The sequence below is a fragment of the Anopheles gambiae genome, chromosome 2 (genome assembly GCF_943734735.2).
Source record: "Anopheles gambiae chromosome 2, idAnoGambNW_F1_1, whole genome shotgun sequence".
NCBI lineage: Eukaryota > Metazoa > Arthropoda > Insecta > Diptera > Culicidae > Anopheles > Anopheles gambiae.
This window is the reverse complement of record NC_064601.1, coordinates 70,592,647-70,615,048: the sequence shown is the minus strand read 5'-3', so window position 1 is coordinate 70,615,048 and position 22,402 is coordinate 70,592,647. Positions and strand designations below refer to the sequence as shown.

General features: G+C 38.3%; 1 protein-coding gene, 1 long non-coding RNA gene and 1 pseudogene across 3 annotated transcripts; 2 read left to right on the top strand and 1 right to left on the bottom strand.

Moving 5' to 3' along the window:
• Positions 1 to 18: 18 nt before the first annotated feature.
• LOC133391804 (uncharacterized) lies at positions 19 to 2,395 on the top strand (annotated as a pseudogene).
• A 517-nt stretch (positions 2,396 to 2,912) lies between these two features.
• Positions 2,913 to 17,734, bottom strand: LOC133391807 (uncharacterized). 2 transcript variants are annotated; one of them, XR_009765272.1, is made up of 4 exons: positions 17,290 to 17,613; positions 5,253 to 5,432; positions 3,155 to 4,406; positions 2,913 to 3,059 (listed from the first exon to the last, which is right to left on the bottom strand). It is a non-coding gene; the product is annotated as an uncharacterized LOC133391807 (long non-coding RNA). The 2 variants fall into 2 exon arrangements; XR_009765271.1 differs by having other exon boundaries at positions 3,155 to 9,309; positions 17,290 to 17,734.
• A 2,570-nt stretch (positions 17,735 to 20,304) lies between these two features.
• Positions 20,305 to 21,928, top strand: LOC133391974 (uncharacterized). Its single transcript, XM_061649452.1, has 2 exons — positions 20,305 to 21,734; positions 21,809 to 21,928. The coding sequence occupies exons 1-2, from the start codon at positions 20,568 to 20,570 to the stop codon at positions 21,812 to 21,814; spliced, it is 1,173 nt and encodes a 390-aa protein (XP_061505436.1). The 5' UTR covers positions 20,305 to 20,567; the 3' UTR covers positions 21,815 to 21,928.
• Positions 21,929 to 22,402: the final 474 nt, after the last annotated feature.

Sequence of the window (22,402 nt, the reverse complement as noted above, 5' to 3'; positions counted from 1 at the left end):
CTTCGTGAAAAATATATTGGACATCGATTATTTTACAACAAATGCATTAAATCTGAACAAGAACTGTTTTTCATCATTTTTCATCTTTTGACCCAAATGCTATAGTCATTGATATTATTGATGTTGGTAGCTTGGTTCGAATGTTGTTGTTGTTTTGGTTGTCAGTCGCTCAAATCGCTCAAATCAAAACATCAGAGAAGCCACCAGAAAAGGTCTTGAGCATCAAAAGTGTATATTTAAGGCGTGATTTCAGTGATAATTCATGTGTTACTGATATTTTTTGTTTTAATAAATAACATAGAATGGAGGAGTCTTTCGCCAAGCGCATTCGATACAACTCGCATCTGTATCGGAATCGTGATCGTCTGGTTAAAACAGAACAGGATGAAGAACCTATTTCAAGTGGAAGTACGAATGGTATGATATAAATTTTACTGATTGCTTTTACTTTTTACTTATCGATTATTGTTACTACATTGTAGCTGTAGAACTCGTGGAAAACGCTGATGACTATATCATACCGGATGATGGACCTGCGAACGTTCAAGATATCCAGGACGGTGATGAAATTGGAGCGCTGGAATGTGCGCATGATGAGGAAAATGATAGTGATGATCATGTCATCGATTATCTCATGGAAAGTTCAGATGAAGAGGAAGCATTGGAACAATACAACGAAGCATTTTCAGTGCATGATGCTTTACGTCGCTGGGCCATATCGAGAAATCAAACGTATGAGTCAATCGAGGAAGTGATGGATATTGTTAGAAAAACAAGTAATTGTAAGCTGCCAAAAGATGCAAGGACTCTGTTGAAGATCAACCGAAACCCTTCTGCGGAGATAACAACAGTTGAAGGAGGACAATATTGGTATCACGGTATTCAAAAATGTTTCAACGAACTAAGCTAATTGATCTCGCGTAATCGTTATAAATTTTCTTTATATTCATACATACGGTTTGATTATTTAAAGCAATCTAAGCCTTCATTCCGATTCTACGCTTTTGATAAACGTATCGATCGACGGATTACCACTATTCAAAAGTAGCAACCTTCAATTTTGGCCCATACTTTTCAACATTCATGAAATGCCAGAAGTACCTGTAATGATAGCTGCTATTTATTGTGGTCCGACAAAACCAGTAAGCATCGAACACTTTCTTCGTCCTTTTGTTGATGAAATCAACTTCCTCATGAAAAATGGAGCACAGATCAATAATAAGACGGTTAAGATAAAACTGCGCGCAATTATAGCTGATTCTCCAGCTCGGGCGTTTATTAAAGGTAATACAAAACAGTTATACATATCTGTACTTAGGTGATTAAAACTTTATGATTCTTCTTTCGTAGGTGTTGTCAGCTTCAACGGTATACATGGCTGCTTGAAATGTGTGTCTGAGGGAAGGAGTATCCGAGGAAGAGTAGCATTTCCCAATATCGCTGGTTCTGATCGCACTAATGAAGGATTTAGGTCGCGCTCGTATGGTAAACACCACAAATTTGATTCTCCTCTATTATCTCTATTAGACGAATTTGATCTTGTAAAACAAGTAATAGTTGCAGATTTATTGCATTTAATTGATTTAGGAGTTACAAAACGTTTGTTAATGGGCTGGATATGTGGAAAATTTGGTGTGGTGCACAAGTTATCTCCTGAACAAATCAACAAAATGTCAGCAATGTTGATGCATATCAAATTACCTGTAGAGATACACAGAAAGTTCCGTTCATTACGTGATCTCAAGTATTGGAAAGGCAATGAATTAAACTCTTTCTTATTTTACGCATCCGTTGTTGTACTCAGATGAACATTGAGTGAACAACAATACAATCATTTTATGTTGTATTTTGGCAACATTACAATTTTTTCATCTGAAGTATACAAAGAGCATCTTCTTATGACTTTGAGAACGAACTTCAGCATATGAAACATTCATTGCGAAGTGGATCGAAAAGTTTAGAACAAACAATAAACCGTATAGCGGAATGGGGAGCCTATAAACCGGATAAATATATTAAACAACTACAATATCCCACGATTCATAGGAGAGGAAATATTACTACACTTCATGTGCGCCAAGGATTTTGTATAAAGAATGATGGTAGCAATTCTTGGTTTTTAACAAAATCGGGTAGCGTATGTCAATTTGTAAATGCAGATATACAGCAGTCTTCCGTAGACTTAACAGCAAGAAAGCTAACTAGGATTATTGATGATTTCAACTATCCTTTCAATTCTAAATTTTTGAACATACATCGCGGAAATATTAACGATTTAGGAAAAAAAAATATTATAATAGGTTTTCAGGATATAAAATGTAAATTAGTAGTAGTACCATTATCTAAGGAAAATGAAAATAGTTTTGTTCCCTTGATACATACATTGGTTTATTAAAACAAAACAACCACGTTTTTTAAAATGATGTGTTTTAATTCAATAAAACGATTTTTTTTTTCAGTACGTACATAAATTCGTTAATAGTTCATTTATAAGTATTGACATTATTAAAACTATTCCTAACTGATTAATACTTCTTATATCTATGATGCGAAGTTTTCACTAATCCTACTAATTCTAACCGTTGCTTACTATGCCCAAACTTATTTTGTAAAACTTCTTTTATTTTCTGACCTATACCAGACCAACTGATATTGACCACAAACTCTCTTTAGAAAAGAATATCCATGCTTGCATGAAGTCGCGCATCCACACTATCTGTAGGTAGCCGAGCATCCACAAATGCTTCCATCTTATTTTTAAAATCGTTGTCTACTAATTTAAGCTCCAGATCGTCTAGTTCGTCTTTGGTACCAACAGGCTCAAATTCAAAGCTAGTTGCACGTACAATCCCTACGCTAGGAGCAACTCGATCAGCTACTATATCTAGCTCAGAACGCATCAGCTTGATCTGTTTTTCCATGTCTACTAGCTTTTTATTCGTCTGTTGTTGTTCGTATTGAATTTCAGTCATTTTTTTTAAATATTATATTCAGACACGAGTTGTCATCAACAACAGACATCGTTTGAGTCTCGATTGATTGCGATCTTGATACTTTATCTGAAAGTTAAACAAAATAAACAACCATATTACAGTTTTGAGCTAGTTTAGTATGATAAACTATGAATTTACTAAAACTACTGGCTTTTACTTACATTGTACTTGTTTTTGCTTGTTTGGCATGCCCGGGATGGAACAAGAAGATGCCGTTTTGGAATTACCCGAAGTCGTGGCTGAATGTAGCGGAGCATTTAGCTCTTGCAGCAACTGCTCGTGCAAAATCGGTTTGGCAGCACTAGTTGTTGAATCTGGTATAAAAGCATTTTTAATATGACATTTCATAATACTATTGCAGGATGCGTTAGCGACCAAACATAAATTCTCGCCATTATTTTGTGGTTTCGATGCCACCATAACACACTTCCCATCTATCATTTTCAAAATTAGCTTAGGTCGTTTTGCGTTAAAAATGCAAGAAAAAAGCGTTATTGTTTTGTACATCTCGATTCTTCTTACGCACTTACTTCTCCATGTTGCGTATTGTGCAGCTCGCGTATTGTGTGTATTCTTATTGCCACACAAACGATGGCCTCTCTCGGGGATCCCGTAGCTGTTACCACAAACTCTGCGATGCAAATGCTAACTATTTCTACAGGAAGAAGCTCAACACTGATGCGGACCAACAAAGCCTTCCATGAAAAAGATGCTCATCGAAACAACTCTACACACACACACCCGGTTTGACATGATATCACACGGCAGCAGCAACGAACGAAATGGTGATGCAGGGCAACTACAGGAAGTACAGGGAGCAAAAACGTGGGGCAGAGGGGGGAGTGCACATAGGGACTTCAGAAAGGCAATAACATACGACAGCTAATTTTTATTTAATTTTTTTTTGTTGGACAGTGTGAGGGCGACATATCATCACGAAACACACACAAAAACCAAGCCATATATACATTGAGGTGTGCAAACTCTGTCAAATACTGCCTAAAGCATCGTTATAAAGGCGCCTTTTCGTAGCCGGACGGGCGCCCGAAAGACTGCGGAAAGGCGCCTTTTTATGTGACATTTGCAGCCTGAGGAGACTAATTTGTTGGCAACAGCTATGTTGTGTACAACGGGGACAAGAATGTGACAGTTCACGGGCTAGGTATATGTTTACCTTACAGTGTGGAAACCTTGGGATAAAAGGAGTGTTCCCGTATTACACCTGTTTCCATCTACGTTTGAATCTCGTACCATTTGCATCGAATCGCAAACCGCCTGCTTTGAATCGCACGCCACTACGATTGAATGCGTGTAACCATGGTTGAATCGCGTGCCAGTACGGTTGAATCGCGTTCCACTATGGTCGAATCATATGCCACTACGATCGAATCTTGTGCCGCTACCATTGGATTCCTGAAAGCAAGAGCATAGTAAACTGTTTGTTTACGTTTGAAAGCTGTTTCTTTTTTCGCCGACTGCATTTCGTTTTCAAAATACTAATACACCTGGTTCCATCTACGTTCGAATCTTGTGCCATTTGCATCGAATCGCAAACCGCCTGCTTTGAATCGCATGCCACTGCGATTGAATGCGTGCAACCATGGTTGAATCGCGTGCCAGTACGGTTGAATCGCGTTCCACTATGGTCGAATCATATGCCACTACGATCGAATCGTGTGCCGCTACCATTGGATTTCTGAAAGCAAGAGCATAGTAAACTGTTTGTTTACGCTTGAAAGCTGTTTCTTCCTACACCGACTGCATTTCGTTTTTAAAATACTAATAAAAGGGAATTATACCCTGATTATAGGTAAACCCGACGAATATTGGTTGAAACCATGGATTTTACCATCAACAAGGGACCATGGTTTAAACCAATATTAGTGATTTACCTATAATCAGAGAATTCCCTTTTATTAGTATTTTAAACATGAAATGCAGTCGGCGAAGAAAGAAACAGCTCTTAAAACGTAAACAAATAGTTTACTATGCTCTTGCTTTCAGAAATCCAATGGTAGCGGCACACGATTCGATCGTAGTGGCATATGATTCGACCATAGTGGAACGCGATTCAACCGTACTGGCACGCGATTCAACCATGGGTGCACGCATTCGATCGTAGTGGCATGCGATTCGAAGCAGGCGGTTTGCGATTCGATGCAAACGGCACGAGATTCGAACGTAGATGGAAACAGGTGTATCATTTTGATGCATTTATGAGAAGTGTCCATCTTACCCGCAGTGTCCGTCTTTACCTACCTTCCCCTACATATAAAAAAAATAATTCGTTCAAATCTTGTCCAAACCGTTTTCCATATCATTCAAGTGCAGCATTTCGGCAATTTCTTTCATATTCGTGCCTAGGTCATAGGCTCGAACAATGCGTTCGCGGTTTTCGTTAGATGTCTTTTAAATGGCCCCACGTTCCATTTCGTAATGCTGCATGTAAAAAGCACGAATATTAGTAGAAATCTAGGATTATACTTTCAATCAGAGAATAACTACCTTTTATTAGAATTTTAGCACCCGACAAAAAAAAGAAAGAGCTTTCAAACGTAAACAAACAGTTTACTATGCTCTTGCTTTCAGAAATCCATAGTGGCACACGATTCGATCGTAGTAGCACACGATTCTACCATAGTGGAACGCAATTCAATCCTACTGGAACGCGATTCAACCATGGTTGCACGCACTCGATCTTAGTGGCATGTCATTCGAAGCAGGCGGTTTGCGATTCGATGCAAACGGCACGAGATTCGAACGTAGATGAAAACAGGTGTAAATTCCCTTTAGGTCGAATTTGAAAACCCATTTCAAAAGGTATAAAATTGTAATCTTCAGTTTTAAATTGTATAAATTGTTATAAATATATTGTTTTAAATGTGTTATAAATTGTAAAATCAGATCACATAACTAATTTAGTGGCTAAAACCTACCACTTCACGTAAAATTATACGAAAATTAGCAATAATTTGACTGAAACCCTCGAAACTCGACATACGCTAATATTCGAGATACCCCAGTCAGACAGCCTTCTGTTAATCTACCCATTCGAGCAGTTTTGTGTCTGTCATAACAGTAATTTAAGAGCAATTTAGCGGTACGAAGTTTTGTCGATTGTTGTCAGTGATAAGATGTAGATAAGAACAAAAAAATAATTCTTTTAGTCATCTTTTAGTGGAAGAAGACGTTGGCGGTGTGTTCAAAACTGTAAAATGTAAAAGTCAACCGAGAAATAGAGTTTATTATTGCTAATTGTGCATCACCTTCTCCGGGTGAAGCGGCTGTTCGAGTCGAGTTTGCTAAACAAAATCATTATAATTGTTTGTATATTAAAAAATAAAAAAATAGATTAAGGAACAGGATCGATCAAAACTGCTCAAATGGGTAATTTAACGACTGCTAATTTACCATAAAATTACTCTTAAATTACCGGTATTTAACGGTAAGATAGGTGTAAATTCAGTCCGATTTGTCTGACTGGGACGCTATTGCCTCCAGTCCGCATTAATAGCGTATATCGGGAAATACCTATAGCGGAATTTGGGGCAAGTGTGCCATACGGGGCAAGAGTGCCACGTAGCATTTTTCCTTAAAAACTTTAGTTTAATGATCAATTGTGCATACAGTTGGTTGCTTTCCAATGACTAGGTATACTGAGCCGAATTTCATATAGTTCTTCTTCTTCTTCTTTGGCTCAACAACCGTTGTCAGTAAAGGCCTGCCTGTACCACTTGTGGGCTTGGCTTTCAGTGACTAATAGATTTCCCCCCATAGCAGGATAGTCAGTCCTACGTATGGCGGCACGGTCCATTTGGGGCTTGAACCCATGACGTGCATGTTGTTAAGTCGTACGAGTTGTCGAGTGTATTACGAGACCAGCCGACAATGCATCTAGCACATCATTATTTTCCGTATTTCTATTATGCTACCGTTATTGCCGCTCAGGATGCGGGGAACGTATTTTCTGCCTTACTTCGGCCTCCCTTAGAATCCTCCTCTGAGCTCTAACATTAGTTAACGGGAGGCCACGTCCGCCTCGGTCACTGCAATCACTTCTGCGCCGTTCATGTCTACTCGAGGCGCCTCGAACAAATGTGGGATTACTCGACCGTCGTCACTGCTTATGGGTGTTCGCCGACGCCTGCGGTAGCGCTCCTCACGAGATGGGACTTCCGCCCGTCTCTCCAACGCTCTGAGGGGAGGGGAGATGACGGTGTTGGTTGGATTGATACGGACTGTTCCGAACTGATCCGAACTGATCCGGACTGATCCGGACTGATCCGGACTGATCCGAAGTCAAATTCGGTTATCATCGGGAATTGGAGTCATATTTTGCGCACCGGAGTCGGAGTTGATCCATGACTCCACTAAAGGATTACCCATCACTAGTGTGTACAGCTTCTATTGGAAATTCCTATTGGAATTGTCCAACAAGGGTGCTGTAGAGTCCCATTCCCATTAAATTAAGTTCATTTCACGGAAGAAGGAGTCAATTAAGTGTCCCACAGCTATGAGAACTCCTGGAAAACCCTGTAAGGATCATAAAGATAATAAATAATAATACATACACATTGCAAATTCCAACTGGATTCTAAATGAGTCCGCCAAAACAAGAAAGAAAGTTCCGTTTCCATTTAAGAATGGATGTTTGAAAAATCCCAAAACTATCGGAACACGTAAAATTCCCACTATTTAATTTCGCGGAATACAATCAAAACAGTTGAACAATTTTTAGTAAGCATGCTTTATAGTTGAACGCTCCATAGTTGACAGACACTTCAATTAAAACGCATGCGTTTGTATGGAAAAATCAGATTTTGAAAAAATCACTAACATCTCATGGCTCTCATTCACTCTTGCCTAGGAAAATTTCAGAAGTTTTTTGGGTGAAAAAACGTGCCAACTAAAAAACACATAGTCTATAGTATGCAGGGAATCGAAGTTTAACCAGTGAGTTCGGACTGTAAATGAACAACGAACCATACAGAAGACGAACCTAAAATTACTTAACGGTTGAATATCTGTAGAAATTATACGATTATCGGTATACGATTAGCCTGATGAGCGTTCTACGGTTAGAGCACTGATCATTAGTGAATCATTTGCATGTTGACTGCCATCCTGGTATCGCAGCGTTTCGAATGAGCACGTGTTCATTCCAGTCGTATAAAATAAAAGGTTGTTTAAACAGTTCTCGACTGATAGAAAACACAAGTAGAGAAACTTAGGTAAAAAACATAGGGAGAAAATGATGAAATCGTTCATGATAGAAAAAGTATCAGAAATTAAAAGGGTCCGATTTTGAATACCCAGCACTGTATGTGTAATCAGTAAGTCACTAAAACCCAAGCCCACCAGTGTTACGGGGAGGCCTTAACCGACCACGGTTCTTGTGCAAAAAAAAAAATATTTTTTCAATATTTTTTTCGCGATACCGACTAGCATCACCCGCTGGTTCTAGGCGTTCAGAAGGTTCAGTGGCAGTCCACGTACGCAATTTGACACAACATACATATGCATAAACATGAGAAATATAGGATGCCGATCAACACAACGGATGAATAGCAGCAAAGCACAAAGTTGTAAAGCGATTAAAATATCACAAACAAATAAACAATGACATTTTGACACCCTCAGGAGTCACCTTCAAAGAATGGGTTGCACATTTTCACCACAATTGTATCCTAAAAACGGACATAAATATGATAACTTATGCTAACACCAATGGTGTGACGCGGTTAATATGTTCGGAAGGGAGCTTAAAACAAATACCACGTTTTCGGGAAAACACCTCTAAGACTTAGATAATTTTGTTTAAGTTGATGGTTTCAATTAATAAAATTATGTATACACCGTATTGATACAGAATCTTTTTTCAATTATGTTAAAATTTATATGAAAAACTAATTAACACGTTCTGCCTGGTGGCAGGCCTCAGACCCTGCCAGTGAACTAGTTGATTTACCCGATTTCACACGGGATAACATTAATGTCTCGTTTTTATTAAAATGAGAAGAATATGCAACCTGAGGAGTACTAAAACTATTACAACGATTTTATCCCAAAGCTTCATTTTTTCTTATCTGGCATAATAACTGTTAATCTGGTGTAGGTAGTTAAGATCTGCCATAGTAGCCATCATTCATTTGGATATCCGTTAGTTGATTGGTTTACTCGAATACCAGGATAAACAGTCGTGAGCATCAGGGACTCGATCCATGCAAGAGTTGGGCACATGACAGGAATTCTTTTGAGAGTACAGTGGAGCGCCATTTGTCCGGGTACCTTTTATCCGGCTGTCCGTTTATCCGTGCTGTTGAGAAATGACAGTTCAATACAATGATGACATTGCGTTATGAGGAGGATATTTGAAAAAGCGATTAATTGAGCACATTGTCATAACAAAACACCCGATAATTCAAGGCAAATTTCAAATATTCTGGTGGAAAAAGCATGAAGTTAATAAGAGCTGGGTTATTTTTATCAACAAATAAGACAATATTCCAAAAATTCTTCTTCTTAAATTTGGCGTAAACGTCATACGTGAACATACCGGCCTGTACAGGCATCCCCCGAGTTACGACGATTCGCAGATACGACGATTTTGATTTTGACAGTGAAAAGTTGTCACTGGCATGAAATTAATGTATTTTTTTGAATTTCTGTGCTGATAACCGTTACACACACATTTTCAAAGAATCTTTAACTAACCGATCTTCAATATTTACATCGTGCAATCGACTTTTGCTGTAAAATTAATACATTATCAAACATTGTTGCCCCCGGAACGCCGAACCTCTCGGCAGCAGGGCTCGTCGTCGTTGTAGGGTAGAGGAGAGGCTTGTCTTCGCGCCAGTTTTCGGTTGCAGTGCCGATGTAATGTGATCGAACGTACGCGGGGGCCGTCGAGCACTATGTTAGCGGGGAGTCAGTTTTTACTGATATGAGACGAGGTGGAATGAACTGTTCAAAGCGGACTGATTGAACCCGGAATTTGATCGTCCAGGCGATCATGGAAACTCCTAAGGGGTTTCCCTTACTGGAAACTCGAAGATTTTTAGGAAGTGTAACGTCCTCTCTTGGCAGTCCGAACGAATCTGATCGGTCGTGATCGGTGTTGGTTTTATTTATCGATAAAATATATTGGTTCGGTGCAATTTCTTACAAATTAGGTCGCTGTGTTGTTTTGTGACAATTACTTGTTTTTGTTTTGTATGGGATGCGTCAGGGAGGGGTGAGGTGTTTTTGTCGCTGCGTGCTTATGCTGTAGTTTCAATGTATTGCGCAAGAAGGTTTCAAATGGGTGTCTTCGTCACCGCGCTTGTACGTTGCTATGTGTTCTCGGTGACGGCGACCTACTTTTGTTGTGGTGACAATTGCTTTTGCTTATGATGCATGTTTCGGATGTTTTTGAATGGACTGTGTGGCCTGAACTCTTCGGGTTTGTTGCCCTGGTCTGATTTGCTGAATATGTTATAAATGTGTTACAATAGTGTGATTTGTTACCATGTGTCTATAGCTGATAGTGTGGTTAATAATAATGTAGTTTATACTATAGATATATTATACTATAGAGCCGGTCTCGTAGTACAGTCGTCAACTCGTACGAATGAACAACATGCCCGTCATGGGTTCAATCCCCAAATAGACCGCGCCGCCATACGTAGGACTGACTATCCTGCTATGGGGGGAAATCAATTAGTCACTGAAAGCCAAGCCTACAAGTGGGCACAGGCAGGCCGTTTGACCGACATCGGTTGTTGAGCCAAAGAAGAAGAAGAAGACTATAGTAGATATGCTACACCGATCTCGCTATATATAAAATCGAAAATCGCCACAATGACGTGAGTGTAAACATTCAGCGAGAGAGCGAAAGCGGTGAGCGCAGCTCTCTTAGCAACGCGAGTTGCTGCGAAAGGACTTGCTCCATGCCACACTGCCAGCCCGCGTGTAATGAGGGCAATGGTTACTTAGATTTTTTGTTTACACACACCGATTTGAAAACACGTGGTATTGGATATAATGATTTTTTTTTTAATTAAAGTAGCAAATTAGCCACCTGATGATAAAGTGTCCCATCTCATACCCCTTCACATTATAAATCAAGATATTCAAGGCAATATTTAAAAAAAATATTGGAGTCGGGACAAGGAAAACGCATGACAATAAGAGGCGGATGTAGCCGAGAGACCATAAGCGGCCATATGCTAAAAAGCCTTGATGAAATTCCGAGCAAGAAAGGGGCGGATGTTGATGGCTTGAAAGTTAACGATTTGCTCGAGGGCGGGAAGAACTACTTATTTCAGGATGTCCTTCGGGAACAAAGCACTAAAGGGAGAGATGGTTCATTGTGCTACATGACTGCAACATACTGCGCGTTAGTGGAGACAACCGTGCGCACTGCATTCAGCCGGATCAGCATCAACTGCAGAATGATCCACAATGAAACTATGCTTACTGTAACGTGGTCAAGAGAGCTGAAAAGATTCTGACTGTATCTATCAAGAGTGACGGCAATATCTACAATGTGATGCTATCACCGTACTATGTTGTCGATTAAGAACAACCACGTTATAATTAAGGACACGTCAAATTAGAAGCAAAATTTGACAAATGTGGGGCGGCAAGAGTAAATAAAGTAGTTTGCAAGTAAATGTGAATTTAGTTAATTGATCTGGAAAGGCTATAACAGTGCTGAATCATTCTTTTCTATAACAGTATAGATTGGAATATTAGAACTATACATTTGGAATGGTTATATGAGGGGATATGTTCACTGTCGAAATCTGATATTTGGCACAACAGTAACAATTGTCTCATACACAAATACCCTTTCCATTGAATACTTCAAAACCAGTTTCAGGATAATAAAATAAAATTTTGATGGCGTTTTTGGAAATGACCCTCATGAAATTAAAGACCAAGCAAATTTACATTGAAATTGTTCTAAGCATCTATTACTAATTACCTAACGTATGAAACATAAGTCGAAAAAAAGAGTAGAAATGGAATTCGAACCACGTGCGATATCATATTTTTGTAGTTCAATCTTAACATTTATGGGCACAAAAAACAGAAGTCACCCTAATTTTTTTTAATCCACTGCACATCAATACGTTTTTCAATGAACACGTTGTAGAGATTACTACTTAGCTATGCTTTCCAAAAAAATCACGCCAATAACCAAAAAATAATAATCAAAAAATTATACATTTGCGTCTACAGAGGCATTTAAGATTTAAGATTTACATCAGTGTGGCTCAAAAGTAGCCTCATCGATATTTAACGGTTCTGCAATGTACAGTAAGAACTGTAACAACAAGGAAGCTACAAGGTTAAAACAGTTGTAAGAACAAATAAGAACTCAAACACCTATGAGTTATGGTTGTTGCCACTGGACGTGTAGAGTTTGAAAATGATTCGAAATTTGAGGACATCCGGTAGATTTTACCGGGCCTTAATTAGTATTCAATATATATTCAATAAACGACATTGAAATTAATATTTTGCAAATAAAGATGTTTTAGCCGGACTGTTTTTGTGGAACAGCAATGTTTATCTCAGCATTATTTTTAGTTATCGTTTTGTTTGAGTGAGTTTTACGCTGCCCGGCCGTGTAGAAATAGTCTTTTTGTTTCTCGAAAGAATTTTTCTCTAACGGATCAGTGGTGTCTAGAATTAGTACGAGTATTCTCTATTTAACGGACATATGAACGGTTTTTGTTAGTTTGGTTGGTTTCAAATTAATTTTAAACTATGTTCGTTGTATCAAAGGGGTGGTTTAAACCGCTCAATTAATTGTTTTATATGATTCTTTCGTGAATATAACGCAGGGTTTAACCTTTTAGAATATTGTTTTTAAATTCAATCAAGAGGGAAGTTCGCTTTGAATTTGACAATTGATGTGTCAAATCGATTGGGCTGCAGCCTGTCCGAGCAACCTGTCAAGCGAAGGCTGCACTCTGGCACCAATCGAAAAACGTCTCGCGCGACAAAATATAGCTCGTTTGGCCCAGTCAACCTACATGCTTTTTGTTTAAAAAAAAAAAACATAAAAAATGAGTTAAAATGTGTTCAAATTTGTGTATTTGAGTTTTGAACATAAACAATCTCAACAAATCGATTGTTTCAGCCCGCGATTGTTTTGGTACTCATTATAACTGCTGCTGCTCATTTTGGTGCTGCGTTATAACCGACTCCAGAGCCGTGGGTGACTGGAGCTTAGCGGAACTGGCTATTTATGTAGGCTTTCTTAACATGTGAAGTTCCATGAAATCACATATTCCCTTTCTATAGAATGATTGTGAATATTTTCTGTAGACTTTAAACATTTAACTGGAAATTTTAATTGGCAATGTACTTTTCTAACTCGTCCTACAGTATAGTGAACTCGCAAAACTGACAATCATGAGTGAATAACTCATGAAAGCTTGTATAGGTCGGCATGTCCGCGTAGGGCATTACGCAAAATGGCATTTAAGCTTTTAGAAAAATTATTCTTACTGTGTGTTACGGACAACAAAAGTGTTTGGGTTTGGCTTTAAGTATGCTGTTTATTAGAAAAAATTAGTATAAAAGAAAACGAAAAAAATGTAAAACAAAAAATGCAATGGTTCTTGATGAAAGGCTGGTGGTTAGCAATTGCAATTGGTTGTATTCAATGTATTTTATTGATACTTGCGATATAAAATTTGGTAACACCAAAAATGAAAATGAAAAGGATCGAGTAAACTAAGCAACAACATAACTGTTAAGGATGTAAGTGAAAAAAAAAACATACTTATTGAGGCGCATAATAATTTTTCTATAGCGACTCTTTTACTACCAGCATTAAAGCATTAATATTTGATACATAGTTTGGGAAATGTAAACAAAATCAATTGTTAAATTTTTTGCATAAAAACAATAGCTCTGATGCACAACATTTCTACTCCTCTTAATCACCACGCATTGCCGTGGTTATTAATTCAGGAAAAAATAAAGTTCAAAATTTGTAATGAGTACACAAATTGGAGGTGGAGTTGCAGCAGAATAAGATTGAGACATTGCCACAGAAAGTGTAGATATGACATGTTCAAGGTAAAAAAACAATAAATAAGAGGATGGAGCTTTTTTAAGCAGAATTATGATTTTTAGTGTTCACTCCCCATTATGAAATTTTTCTCAGTGTATTGTAGCACCCTTTGGCATCTTCTCTACAAATTTGAGCAAAATCGGTTGAATGTTTCATTTTTAACAAAATATTAACATCATTAGATCTTGATGAAACCATCAAGAATAGGAGAATGGAAGGGGATGAAGAGGAGAAAGTGGTAAAAAAAGCACAACAAATCATGTCCTAAACTATAAAATACATTTATGACAACTTTAGCTAGAATTAATATGCAAGTTATTGCGAGATGCAAAACTGTATTCTGTTTGTAGTGATGGGAAAATGAAGTTTCTGTCGGAATCGATTTCAGCTAGTTCCGAAGTTTTCTGGAATCGATTCTGAATAGAAGCTCCGGAATCGGAATTAGCTCCGGAATCGGAACCAGCTCCGGAATTGGAATTGCTCCGGAATCGGTATTGGCTCCGAAATCAGAATCGGTTTCGAAACTCCGATAGCGTAATCCAGCGGCCGGCAAAGTCCGGCCCGCGGACCGAATGCGGCCCGCCGCAACATTCAATCCGGCTCGCGAAAGGTTTTGACTGTTTTTGAAAGATGGGAAGAAACTATTCGTATACAACTTGCTGAATATTTTCTAGAATTAAACTTTATAACATCGTACTCTTTCAACTTTAATTAAAGTACTATGGAATGACGGATCGTTCGGTATGTTCGAACTCGTGATCAATATCCCCGTAACGTTTACATGAAAAAATTGCCTTTTTTCGGCTGGCTGTAGAAAAAAAACCAGGAGAGATATTTTCTTTACATGTACATCATTTAAAAGGTAATTATTTAAGCTTCCTTGGACAAATAAAACTAAGACTTTTGGCCTAAGACAATAAGTCTAAGAAATAAGACTAAGAAATTCGCCATAATGGACGAAGACATGCATATAGGCATCCTAAGTGCTCGCGACAAAATTGTTAGAGTAGAGCTTTTGCATTATGTTGGTCCAAAAAATTCGATGGAACACATGTGACGGATGTTGTACTAGTTTGCAGACTATGGTGTCATGTTTCAACAACCGAAATTAACGAAATATGAACGCATTGAGTTTTGGCGGTATTGTTTGCCTTTGCGAAGTCAGTGGACGCGATTTATGCTTGCTGATATGTGTGTTTATGTTTCCCATACTATTTCACTGTTTGGTGGGTTGCATCGATCTTCCGGCCCAGATAACTGAGTAATGTAGCCACTTGTACCTCTGTCTTCATTTTTAGCTTTTTTGGAACCTCAAACAAGAACCTGGGCTTTATTTCAATGCTTTGATTGTTGCCTTATAGTGCCAAGATAGTGGTGAACAAAACGCAGAAATGTTCTTATGCGACGACAGACTTCAGTACGCAGTCCATTTAAAAAGCTACGGGGTGTCATTCATTGATCGCGCACGCTTATAAGTTGGTTGGTTCACTTTTTTGGTAATCATGGTTAGAGTTCGACTGATAGAAGTGTCAAGGTAAGGTGACTGATAGAGGTTGTCTGTTGCCTCATGGGATACTGCTATTTAAAGTGCAATTAACGTTTTGTTAGAGCGGGTGAAGATAATCCCATGATAAATCCATGAATTTGTCAATTTTGTTGATGCAACCGTTATGTAATTTTAACATTGATTCAACAAGATAGTAAGACTTTCGAAATGAAGGAAATCGCACACGAAATTTAATATTGCTGAGATATACTAAAGCCTGGTTACAATAAATTTATCTAAAGATTTGCATGCGACTTGCATTTGATGGGAGAGCATTAGACTATCGCCAGCGCAAAACATGCAATACAAAATTTTAAATATAGTGAAAAAGCTCCATACATTTTCACGCGATATTTTTTTTTTTCTTTTTTTTTCTTTTTTCTTCATTTCACACATATCAGTTGGTTTCCCTTTGAACTATTTTAGGGATATTTTCGATTTAAAACTCCTGTTATTTTAATGAGAACGACGATTCCACACTGTTGCTGTTTACGAGTGCAACGATTGTCAAAGTGCGTTTTCGTAAGGAATCAGTTATCAATTGATCTGACATGGTATGACATCTGACTTGTCCATAAAGCATTTTTATAATTACTGAATCTATGTTTGCTTCGATAATTTTTCAGCCGTTCAGACTTTTGTATCATACCCGGAATATATTCAATATTTTTTTGCGGCGTGGGAGGAGGGGTCTTTAAGAAGCGACATTAATCCCTTTTTGTTATTTTTTGACTGATCAAAAGTTTAGTCATATTTTGCTGATTCTCAAATGACTAATATTACAATTCGTTTTTAAAGTCGGTATCATTAATTTTGAACCGTATTTTGATGATTTAATTACAGAAAAACAACAATAACACCTGAACTGTTTGTCAAAGATTAAAATGTAATCATTTAAGCGCAATAATAAAAATACCGCATTCACCTGGCCCGCGGCACTCGATCATTTACTGAAGTTGGCCCTTTGCCTCAAAAGTTTGCCGACCGCTGACGTAATCGATTCCGAAGCTGATTCCCTGGGACTTGCCAATCGTATTATGCTATGGAAACAACATACATTGAAAACTGTACTCTACTCGCTTGAACAGCAGCAGTGGGCAAATAAAATAATGTTGTGAGAATAATTTTGGTTGATAAAAACAGCGGCCAAAATTCGCCTTTTCCTGCAAAATATTCAGCTAGACGAATACTTTTTGGACTGACTGTACATTGAAAACAACTGTACTCTACTCGCTTGAACAGCAGCAGTGGGCAAATAAAATAATGTTGTGAGAATAATTTTGGTTGATAAAAACATCATCCCACACATAACAGTATTGGTGAACAGAGCACAGTTTTAAGTTTAGCTAAAAAAAAAACTCAATTTTGCACATTCGGTTTACAGTCAACTGCTAGCGTTCTAGATTCCGGCGGAACGGAAAGTTGATAAAAATCAGCGCCGGGCTGAACGTGTTAATTTCCATTCGAAATTGTGTTTAAAGCACTGCCGAATTTCATCAACCGCATATCTCGGATTTAGTGTAATATGCTGTAATACAAAACACATTTCAGAATTCCACTCTCGTCTGTTAGTTATTTTAATTGAACAAGCTATGATCCAACATCTAGTATGTTGGCATTGAATAACTGACGCGTTATTTATTATAATACCAAACAATTCGTAGAAAATTTACCTGTTATGATTGCTTAATGCATACAACTTCACGAAAACTGCGTCTCTTTATTTATCACACACAAAAATGCACCACGATTTGGAATATGGCAACTATTTTAAAAACTGCTTATGTATTTTTCTCAATCCACACAAAGGGATACTTTTGCCAGTAAAAATGCCTTTGCTATACTTCTGTACCCTGTTCATTCGTTTCGTTAAATGCAACTTAAAGTTTCAAACAAATTACAAATTGCGTGTAGTAAATGTGCAAAATGTCCAACTGATGCCAATTGACCGTGCTGCCAACTGGATCCAAACATTTTCTAGACGACCCCGCTCAAGGTGTATGAGTATGACAAGGTGAAATTGTAAAAAGCAAATCCTAACCAGAGTGACCAGAAATACCGATTTTAGGCCCGATTATTAGGGGCGGAGGCAACGCTTTTTCGCATGCGATTTTATCAGACGGCCTGTCAAATTTTTATATGGGAATTGACAGATAACGTCGGACGACGAAATCGCACGTCCGACGTTATCTCTGTCAAATCCCATATAAATCTCATCCGATAAAATCGCATCCGATCCAAGGTATATGGATATTAGGAGGTAAAGTGCTTTAGAGCAAATTGACATTTCTCGACTTGACATAACAATACTGGGGGCTACGGTATTAAAATCGGGGAGGGCTGGAGGGAGGTATAGAAAATTGTATACGATTTGACATAACAATACTCAATGATGGAAATAAATAAATAAATAAAATGTAAAGACAAGTTGTCAAAATCGGAAGATTTGTATAATGACATCTGTTTGTGTTGTGTGTTGGAAAAATAAAATTTGACGAAACACAAACTCACAAGCCTACTGCCAATTTGACGTTAATGACAGCACCTACAAATCTGCCGCAAGCGGCGATGCGGCAAAATCAAAATCATTGGATATTGCCGCATCGCCGCATGCGCTTTTGTTTCAGATGTCAAATGTCTAAAATCATATCAAATAATGTTTATCTTTATGAAGAAACAATGAAATATCATAACAATAGCTTAAAAACCTAGAAAATCAAGATAACTCATTTCTTGCCGCATGTGGTTAAATCGCATTCGGCGAGGTTCTGACCGTTTCCTTATCTGTATTCCTACCGATTTTTTATATGCCTACCGAAAATCACAGATTTTCTCATAATACTGACCGAAAATTCCTCCATTTCCCATATGATAATATGCAGTAAACTCCATATGAAATATGGAAATCAATAGCGACCAGAACCAGAAGTTCAACACTGACAACTAAGGCTCGTGTCTGTACTTCATGAGATGCGATGTAATTGGACGTGCTGCTAAAATTTTATATCGTATTTGACTGGTATTGTAAGACGTGCGATTTTGTCATACGGCAGAATAAAACAAAATATGCCGATGTAATTATACACGATGTGTAGAAACAAACTCAAACGTATATTTTTTATCATTATTGTTACGTTCAACTCACTAAGACCCGTGGCAACGCTCATCGGATGCGATTTTATCGGACGAGATTTATATGGGATTAGACAGATAACGTCGGACGTGCGATTTCGTCGTCCGACGTTATCTGTCAATTCCCATATAAAAATTTGACAGGCCGTCCGATAAAATCGCATGCGAAAAAGCGTTGCCACCGCCCTAAGGGCTTGGTACTTGTTCCGACGCAGCGTATCGCAACGCATTACGTGACGCACGCTGGTATTTGTTCGCTGCGTTCTGCATGGATATGTCAACACATTTAACAAAGAAAAACATCAACAATCAGTAATAATGCCTCTTATTTATAGGTTCTGATGTGATTATAATGTTAAATTACAACTGGAAAATCATTTACAGTTCTGCATAAAACAGTGCAAAGCATGTTTTCGCTTTTTTATTGCATATTGCATACTGACCCGCACACACCTGTTTTGCAGCAATTACGAAATTACTTTCTCTACATTTATTTTGTTTTGTTAATAAAATTATTTAGTAGTCCAACTACACGCAAAACTGCGCTCGAAACAATTTAACGTGAAAAAATATCGATTTTCACCCGATATGGTTACACCATTTTGACAGACGCGTCACGACGTGCGTCGAAATAGAAATTTTTCTACTTTGACGCTGCGTCGTGCGTCGTTAACGCATGCGTCTGTCAAACCCCATACATTTTGGCAACATCGCAACGCATTGCGTCGGAACAAGTACCGTTAGAGAGCGGTGATCAAAATAATCGCAATATTAATCTAAATAGCTGCTGACAGCACATACGATAAAATCGCACTCGAGTTAGCACTGCCACTGCGACTGGTTCTAAACGGCTGCGTGGAACCCCGAGAAAAGGGAATCGCAACCACTCAAAAGGAAATATGCATCTCAATACTTCATTTGCGTAGAATCCCTAGTACAATTTTCCGATCAACACTTCAGAAAGGGATCATTCGTGTGACCATAATGAACCGAATCTGATGCATCTTCTATTTAAAGACAGGATACATTTTCTCGTGCAAATTAGCACCCCCCCTTTCCGCTTAACACTTCAAAAGCTACCGAATACCGAATACTACCGATACTAATTGAAACACTTACCGAACACTACAGATAAAATGTTGGTGCTCCTACCGAAAACTGCCAAAATAATCTGGACACACTGATCCTGTCAAACAATTTCGATCAATCTGTGAGCTCGCATAAGGCAGTGCTCTGGCACCAATCGAACACGACTTTCAACTCGAACAAACCCAAGGTGGATTTAAAAATATCAGGTGGTGGACTCTAGTGCATTTTGACAATTCGTCACTTGACGTATGGTCCCCAAGATTCAAACTGTTTTGCATATATTAAATTTGTTCATATAATTTATCTACCTCATTTTTTCGATTAAATATTCTTTAAAAATATATTTTGCACATTGCGAGTTTTTATTTAACATTGAAACATGGATTAAAGTGTGTTATTTTGTGTTATTCTGCGAATTTTACTATAATTAATTGTGTTTTCGACATTTTTGATGATAAAAAATAAGGACTTGTAGAAATTAGAAATTCGAATTTGTATATACCTCACACATACACCTTGACATCCTTACACATACACCTTTTCTATATGTACATCTTGTTTGTGCGATCACACCTAGGTTTAAGTATCTCAGGCAATACTGTCAAATAGAGATGTCATTCGTGATTGAGCGCTAAAACAGAAAACACGCAATTCTTCAGCCTTCAGTTAATTCTTCCGAAATTAAGAAAGATTACAATTCAGAAGTGGGATAAACCGTTTGTGCCGAAAAATGCTTACAAAAGAGGAACTTCTTTGTGCTTTGGAAGTTGCTAACATCGAAGTGCCTCCGAAAGCAACTTTACCACAACTACGCATGTTGTACGAGCAAAGTGTACCGAAAAACAAAATGGAGGAACAATCAACCCAGAATTTCATTCCTCAAAGAGTGTGTGCAGATGAAGACGAAGTGACGAACAATGGAAACCACGTTGCAGCAGCCGCCATCTTGATGAAAGACAAAGCTGCTCCGACATCTTCGACGCAAGGTGCTTCATTCGACGCAACTTCTCATCAATTGGAATTAATGGCGCTACGAGCAAAAATTATGGAAATGGAACAGCGGCAGACGTTTACGGATGGTCGATTGGTTCATCCCGAGGAGTTGAAACATTTGATACCGGAATTTTCTGACGGCCTCGGTATCAATAAGTGGATCAATACGATTCGCTACAATAGCGAATTATATGGATGGCAGGATCGCACGATGCTTTTATATGCAGGCAGTCGGTTGACTGGAGCAGCAAGCGAATGGTACAATGGCTTCCGTAACACTTTGAAGACATTCGACGAATTCGCTGACACAATTAAAAAGGCTTTTCCTGATCGCTGTAACGAAGCCGTTATTCATAGCCAATTAGCATCGGTCTACAAGAAAATTTCTGAGTCGTACACAAGCTATGTATACCGAGTAAATGCGCTGGGAATGTCAGGCCACGTGAGTGAGGAGGCTATCATAACTTATGTCATCAGAGGACTTTCTCGTGACCCTCTCTATGATAGCCTTGTGACCAAGGATTACCGCGATATTTACGACCTGATTGATAACATTAAGCGATATGAATCCCATCTTCTATTGCGCAAAAACCCAGAACGCCGCAGCCCATCTCACATCAACACCATTTCCCCGAGACCGATTCCACCAAGACAAACGACGACAGAACCTCTTCGATGTTATAACTGCTCGAATCATGGACATCATTCATCGCAATGCACACAACCTCGCCGAGCTCCGGGTTCCTGTTTCCGATGTGGTAGCACATCACATGTCATTCGCAACTGTCCTGTCCCAGATATACGTCAACTAACGGTTGCTGCGGTACAGGGCAACGACAATGAAACAGCGCATCTAGATTCTGGGGAAAATGGAAACTTCGTTCAACTTGAGGCCTATCAGGAGGTAAGTGTAGCTTTTAAGAGAAACAATGTTTGGAGCCCAGGGTTAATTATAACATCTCTTTTTGATTCCGGTAGCTCTAAAAGCTTCATAAATGAAGCCATTGTTCCGGTTACAAAACTAAGCGCTCCCCAACCAAGTGGATTTCGAGGAATAGGAAATGTGAATTTACAAACTCTTGGAACAGTACAGCTAAAACTTAGTTTTTGTAATCAAACATTCATTCACAATTTCTATATTTTACCAAAAAGCTACATGTCCCTATCCATGATAGTAGGGAGAGATTTGTTATCAGAATTTAGCATCACACTCGCTCAATTCCGTAAACATTACAGCAAACTTATGCTGATGAATTTAAATAAAGATAAAATTCTGAACTTAAAAAAACCGGGTTTTTCGATCCAGGCTCCCTTACCAGAGGTATGCAAAGATTCGAAATTGTCCGATCCCAATATTTCTTCAAAATTCATTTCGATATCAGACAAATCTGAACATAAACAACAATATGACACAACTTTTTCTGAAATGTGTTCTATAAATATTAGCGATGAGGCTAGCACTATAAATGTTGGAGAACATCTTTCTAAAGAACAAGGCATTGCTTTAAGATCAATAGTGTCCAATAATTACATTAATTTTCCGGATAAACATATAATACCATCTGCTCATAA